Below are 7,435 nucleotides of genomic sequence, written 5' to 3' on the forward strand. Positions count from 1 at the left end.
AATGCGTGAATAGCATAGAAGTATACTTCAAACATATTGCATACTTTTCAGCCTGACAGCGACAGTCTGGCACAATGACAGAATGACAGACTGACAGTCTTGACAAACTGACAGCATGACAGACTGACAAGCCCCAAAAACGCTGATTGCTCGAGCGCTTTAAATTAATTAGTCGTGTTTTTTATCTTCCCTTCTTCTTCACTTGCTTTCTGCTTCTCCTTCACCTTTTACTCCATTCGCCAGTCGCCGGTTTCTGTGATAAGTTGCCGACAAGCAGATTTGCGACATGGACAATTTTTTTCATCAGCAACAGCAGCAACAGCAACAACACGAGAGTGCGTGCCACGTCTTGTGTCTCCACTTCCGTCTGCCTCTGTGTCTGCGTCTGCGTCTGCTTCTGTGGCGATAATCGGCTTATGCATAGCTTATGGGCTCCCTGCAAATTGATAAATGTTGCAGACGCGCAAAAGCATTGCCTACTTTTTGGGGCTAACCAAATCGCACACAGCAAGTTTTTCACTGTGTGCGTGTGCGTGTGCATGCGTATCAATTAGCCTAATGATTGCGGCCCAGCTCCGTTACAATAATGTGCAATGCGATTCCAATTGGCAAACGGCAATCGAAGTGTTGGGTTTCGTTTGCTGCACACTTTGTCTTCTTGCATCACATCTACAACAACTGCTTCACTCTGCTCTGGCTTAGTTTGACTAACACTTACACGCAGTGGCAAAAGCACACACACACACACACACACATGTGATACTTGTGCAAATTTGTTGGAGAGTTTAACTTTTCAATTTGCGCTCGTAGAAGCCAAGGTTGGCAACAAAACTCAACGAGAACTGCATATTTACCATCAATATACACACACACACACATCCACTTTCACATGTGCCCTGAAGCTGAAGTTGAAGCTGAAGCAGATTGCAGCTGCCAGTTGCCAGCAAATAACAAAATGAAAATAATGAGCTATTTCTCTAGAACAACAACCCAATTATTTATGTAGCACACGAAGGGCAAATTAAAAAATCCGCTCAAGTTCTCGCCACTTCCCCTTTTCCCTAATCAATTAATTAGTCGAGCTTTGCGAGGGTTTAGACGTTAAGCAAAGCGATCAAAGTGAAAGTGAAAACAAGTAAATGCTTTTAATTATAATACTTGAATTGATTGTCTTTGAATTTGTTGCAGTTGAAACCATTTAATTTTAAATACTTTAAAGAACATGTTAAAAGTCAGTTTACAAGTGCACAAAAATAATAGCAAATTTCTCATGTAATAAATAATGTAAATAAAACGCAAATATCATAAATATTGATGAGTTTTTACAGCGTATGCAATTTGCCGCTTCTGAATTAGTCATAACACTCGCACGTAATCGAATGAATATTAATAAAGTCAACCAAAATGTGCAATGACTTTTCCGACTAAAATATATCATTTAAATTAAATGACAATGTAAATAAAATAATGTAAATGTGTGTAATAGATGTCAATTAAAATTAAACTCTGAAAATTTTAATAAATGTGGTAATAATCATTTGCACTCTAATCTACTTTACACTCAATGATTTGCTAAATTAATTAAATTAAAACACTAGTTAAACAATTCAAATAATTATTAGAACATTGATTGGGCAAATAAGAATATTTTAAAATAACAAAGTAAATAAAATAATGTAAATGTGTGAAATAGAAGTCAATTAAAATTAAACTCTGAGAATGTTAATGAATGTGGAAATAATCATTTGCACTCTAATCTACTTTACACTCAATGATTTGCTAAATTAATTAAATTAAAGCATTAGTTAAACAATTCAAATAATTATTAGAATATTGATTAGGCAAATAAGAACATTTTATATTCATTAAAATTATGCAAACCATTTCACTTGTCATTTCTAATAGATAAACCGCAAAGGTATCATTTTTTTTGTTTCTTTAATTTAGCACATTACTCAGTCTGCATAAATTTACATATTTCAATTGTCAGTTGAAAATTGCCGAAAATGCAAGAGCAATAAATGAGACTGTCTATTGAATGAGTCTATTTCATTTGGCCCCAAAAGGTCACCGAAAATGTTTAATCAAAATTTATAAATCACTGCAATGCAGGAGGAAAATGCAATGAATAGCTGTGTGCCAAGTTTTCAATAGAATGGAAGTTGTACAGCTGCCAGGACGAAAGCGCGATGTGGAATGCTGTTGGAGTGGTGGTTTTTATTTGCGGTGATAGTGTTGATGTTGGTGTTGCTGTTGTCTGCTGGCAGCGGCGGCTGTTGCCACTTACGCTTCAATGCCTCGGCGAGTCATTGATATGCGAATGCGGCACAAAAAGTTCAAATTAAAAACCCTCGACTGTGTGTTATCCCAGGCACTAGAGAAAGAGATTGCAATAGATTTCTGTATCTAAAAACGAGGCCAGCAAAAAGTTCTTCAAATCGATATTATGCAGAGACAGAGCTAGAGCCACAGAAAAATGTAGAGATGGAAAACTCATTCAGTTAAGCAGATAAAGTTGGTCAGGTTTAAGAGGCAAGCCAAGCCAAGCGATGGCCAACTTCAAACTGCCGGAGGAGCTCTGTGGACTGTGGCAACTTCAACTACAACTGTTGCACGCACTTTAAAATGCCGCTTGACAAATCTGATGTAAAACTTTGTTCGAAAACTGACCAGGCACACACAACACAAAAAAAAGGGAAAAGAAGGGCACTTACATGTGCAGGTTCGTTTTAGAAAAGTTTAACAACTTGACGTCCCATTTCACATGGCTAATCGTCAAACATAAGTATGAGCAGAGGCAGACTGAAAGCCTGCCAGGTGTTTGGCATCCAGGGACATGCGATACTCGTACTCTTACTCTAAGTCGTACCGATGTCTGCTCTCATTAAAAACTAAAATAAACAAGTAAAAGTTTCGAAATCAAATGCGAATAAAAAGCAGAGGAAACAGCAGAAGCAGCAGCAGCATCAGCATCAGCAGTCGTGGCAGATACCATGAAGACGCAAATGAAAACGAGCAAAACGAGAAAAAAAAACAGAAAAGGAAGAAAAATAGAAAAGCGAGCGTAAGAGGAAGAACAAAAGGGAAAAAAGCAAATAGAAAAGCGAAAAACCACTTGAGCAAGTAGCAAAAGTTTTCCATTTATAACGAGCTCAGCGCCATGTGCATATACACAGGGGGTTGTTTCGCCAAGCGGGTGTGCGGGTGTGTGTGTGTGTGTGTATGTGTGTGCAGCGGGGGTTGCAACACGAAGTGTGTATCTGAGGAGTGTGTGTGTGTGTGTCAGTGTTGGTAAAACTTTAAACGCGCGGTAATGAAATTGTTGGCAACAAATGCTGTCAACACTGCGAACCACATACAATCACACTCTCACACACACACACTTTGAAAGACAGAGACACACATGTGGAGAGCCGACACCATTTTATGGCATGGGGGGTTCCGGGGGGCTCCGGCAGCGTGACGGAGCGGAGAATGCAGGCAAAAGGAAGGCATCCTGCTGATTTCGCAGACCCCAGCTAAAGCCAAAAAGTTGTCCGACTCAAGTGTTACGCCCCAACATAGCAGCAACAACAGCAACAACAACTACAACCACAAGAAGAAACTGTGTTAAGTTGCCACAAACTCTTGAGGGCGAAATGCCGAGGGGAATTCGCCACCTCAGACATTAAGAGGCACAGACAACGATACGACGACCTGAGCTACTTGTTTCGCCATAATCATATGAATGGCTAAACATTTGGAGCATAAGAGTGCGGTTGAACGATTGCAATACAAGATATGGCCACATTCATTTCCCCAACAAAACGAATGCCAATTGAATGAAAACTTCTCCACTGCCAATAAAGAAATACACAAATATACATTTCGGCAATTCAACAAGCCATTTGCTGCATAATCCTCAACCCTCAATGGCTCTGCAGTTAAAACTTAGTTTGCTTAAGTTTTATACAATTCGAAGAAAGCATCAAGATTTGCCATCATTGTATAAGCTATACGTAGTTTTAATTAGAATTAGCATTTCTCTGGGAGAGAGATAAGCAAAAGTTTGCGCACATTTTCAAATGATTTGATTGCAAAATAACACACTGTGTGTAAATGTTTATTAACACACTTCAATACTCAGCAAATAGAATCATTAGAATGAAAATTGTTGTGCAATTGAGTATTCGAATTTAATTGACTACATATAATACTTATTTAGTTCTAATATTATACTTGTTACACTTATTCTAATTCTTCATAGAAATCAAAATTAATTCTTCTTACAATTACTGTAAATAAAGGTTTATTCATTTTCATTATTAAACTTTTGCAAAAGTATAAAAAAGGTAAAATTGTTCTTTAATTTTACGAAATTTTCTGAAGGGTTTTCTTTTAGAAAACCAATTCTTTTAACAACTGAGTTTAATTACTATTTAAAAAAGTAAAATGCTAAGCATTAAAATACTTAAATTAAACTAAGTTTTACGATTTTATAAAAATCTAAATAAATTTATTTCTACATCAACTCATTTTTCTCTTCATAATTTCTGTAATTGAAAGTTCATAAATAGTTGTGTCATTTAAATTCTATGGCAATCCATAGTTTTGTTTTTTGCACCCCATCCACTGATTGCCTTTATCAACTGTCCGATCCGGAAATGCTGCAACCAAAATAGTTGACTTCTATGCGCTGTTCACAACAGTAGCTGACAAACCAACATTTCCAATTACAGTTTTATTTCAAAATATGTTTTCAATTGCCAATCCGCCGAGGGCATAACATAAACCCCCGATACAACTCGTCTAAGCTTTGACAACATTTTGTTTTTAACTAATTAAAAGTCAAAACTGGAAAAGTTTGCCCGCTGTTCATTCGATTCGCCCAGTTTGTTTGCGTTGTTTGTTGGTTTTCGATTAATGCAGTTAAGTTGCCAGCTCTGTCGCGTAATTGCGAGAACAGTCGTTGATAATGGCAATCAACTGCAATTTCAATGTGGTTCACTTAATCAGAGTGATAATTATCGAACCATTTGCGTTAATTAATGCAGCTGAATTAATTTGCATAGCAAGTTTCGAGGCCAGAGCCTTTAGGTTCGATAATTAGCATAGCGATGGCCGTAAAATTATACGCGAAATGCTTTGAAAATAAAATTACAATTGTTAAAAAATATAATATTCAAAAATTATAAAGACACTTAGTAGACTTTCACATCATTGTCAGCTAAGCTCTCACTTAGGATTTGTAAACTATATTTGAGTTAGTCGTAAAAATACTGTGCTCGTGTCTTGTAGTCCAAAACTCTAGATTTTTCTGAAAATACTTGTGTCTTTTTTTTTTTTGTCTAAATTTTCGTACGTCGTTTATTGTTTTTTGGTTTTATCTCAAAAATTTCAGTTAAGCGTAAATCTTTTTGAGGAAAAAGAAGAAAAGTACTTTAGGCATTATTGAGATTGAGAGATTGGTGTAAAACCGTGTTTATTATGCAGAATATTCGTAAGCTCCTGCTGAATGCAAAGCCATTGTCTCTCATTGCGCGAGTGAATCACATACGAAATGTGTGCGCCAACGAAGGCTCCAAGGCGAAAGGACTCGTCATCGGCCTCTACCAGAAGGAGGGCGAAAAGGGTCCCAAGCTGACGTTTGCCGGCGAGAAGCTCAACGATCGATTGGGCGGCAAGTTGTCAGAGTTGATATGCGAAACGAAAATCGACGGTCGACTGGGACGTGGCAAAGTGTTCAACAACGTCGACGAGGAATACAGAAGCATTGCCGTAGTTGGCGTCGGTCTCGAGGGCGTTGGCTTCAACGAGCTAGAAATGCTCGACGAGGGCATGGAGAATGTTCGCATTGCCTCGGGCATTGGGGCGCGATCCTTGCAGCTGATTGGCTGCACACAAGTGTCCATCGATAGCATGGATTACGCTGAGCAGGCGGCAGAGGGCGCCACCTTGGCCATCTGGCGGCACATGGAGATGCTCAGCAAGGAGTATCGTCGAGTTGTGCCCAAGCTGGAGCTGTATGGCTCATCAGATGTCGAGGGCTGGACACGCGGCGCCTTCAAGGCAGACTCTCAGAATCTGGCGCGTCGCTTAAGCGATGCTCCAGCGAACTGCATGACGCCCACACTCTTTGCCCAGGCCACCGTGGATGCATTGTGTCCCTGCGGCATAACCGTCGAGGTGCGCACCATGGACTGGATCGAACAGCAGCGCATGCACTCGTTCCTCACCATTGCCAAGGGCTCCTGTGAGCCACCCGTGCTCATGGAGATCAGCTACTGTGGCACTGCGCCAGAGGATAAACCCGTGCTGTTTGTGGGCAAGGGAATCACCTTCAATTCGGGCGGCCTCAACCTGCGCAGCTGCGAAGGCATGGATGAGTACAGGGCGAGCATGTCTGGAGCGGCAGCTTGCGTGGCCATGATGCGCTGTGTGGCAGCTCTCTCGCTGCCCATCAACGTGGTGCTCATCATTCCCCTGTGCGAGAATTTACCTTCCGGAATGGCCGCCAAGCCCGGCGATGTTTGCACATTGCTCAACTCCAAAGCGATGGCGATACGTGATCTGGATAAGGCTGGAGTTGTTGTCATGGCGGATCCTCTGATCTACGGCCAGACAACGTACAAACCGCGACTTGTCGTGGACGTCGCCACCTTGGGTACGGGCGCCAAGAAGGCTTTCGGTGGCGGCGCCTCGGCCATCTTCTCCAATTCCCATTACATTTGGAAGCAATTCCAGCGCGCCGGCTCCTTGACTGGCGATCGTGTGTGGCGTTTGCCCCTGTGGCAATACTACAAGAAGCAGGTCACCGATGAGCTGGGCTACGACATCAGCAACGATGGTCGTGGCTTGGCCAACTCCTGTCTGGCGGCTGCTGTGCTCCACGAACTTGTTCCCTGCGCCGATTGGGCGCATCTCGATACCAGAGGTTCGGGTATGCTTAGTATGTATGGCCTGGTGCCGTATCTGAACTCGTGGCGTATGACTGGACGTCCGACCAGAACCTTAACCCAGTTCCTTTACCAGCTGTCGTGCCCAGAACAGAAGTAATGTGAATGTGAGCTGTGAACCAATGTTTAACTTGTCGATTGTTGTTGTTTATATTGCATGTTTTGTGAAGCACAATTTACCAAAGGCTTTTATGAAAACCGATAAAGAATAAAAAAAAGCCAATTTTTAAAGTGTACAAGCAAAGAGTTACAAATTATATGTAAAATTCAATTCGGTTATCAACAATTCGGGCTAGTTCTGTTCTATTCTTCAGTTGACAGGTCTGTTAATGACATCTTGGGCGAAATTTCTAGTCAATGTCGTAATCAGAAATATATTTTCGCTTGTGTTTATCAAACGACCAAACGATTTTTATAATGTCACATAATTGCCATCCAAATGTGTGGAATGAAATTTCGACTGTGGGAACGTGAATAATGTAGCAGAAATCCTTTTTTAA

At 40.7% G+C, this 7,435-nt stretch overlaps 1 protein-coding gene across 1 annotated transcript; it reads left to right on the forward strand.

The window, feature by feature from the left end:
* The first annotated feature begins 5,275 nt into the window (after nucleotides 1-5,275).
* On the forward strand, nucleotides 5,276-7,179 carry LOC117570179 (cytosol aminopeptidase). The gene has a single exon (XM_034251657.2). It carries the CDS (start codon nucleotides 5,467-5,469, stop codon nucleotides 7,033-7,035), a length of 1,569 nt encoding a protein of 522 aa, XP_034107548.1. The 5' UTR covers nucleotides 5,276-5,466; the 3' UTR covers nucleotides 7,036-7,179.
* The last annotated feature ends 256 nt before the right edge of the window (nucleotides 7,180-7,435 follow it).

This window comes from Drosophila albomicans, chromosome 3 (assembly GCF_009650485.2).
Source record: "Drosophila albomicans strain 15112-1751.03 chromosome 3, ASM965048v2, whole genome shotgun sequence".
Lineage (NCBI taxonomy): Eukaryota > Metazoa > Arthropoda > Insecta > Diptera > Drosophilidae > Drosophila > Drosophila albomicans.

What these genes read in the sequence shown, in the direction of transcription:
- LOC117570179 (XM_034251657.2), top strand. Translation starts at nt 5,467, where the DNA reads ATGCAGAATATTCGTAAGCTCCTGCTGAATGCAAAGCCATTGTCTCTC.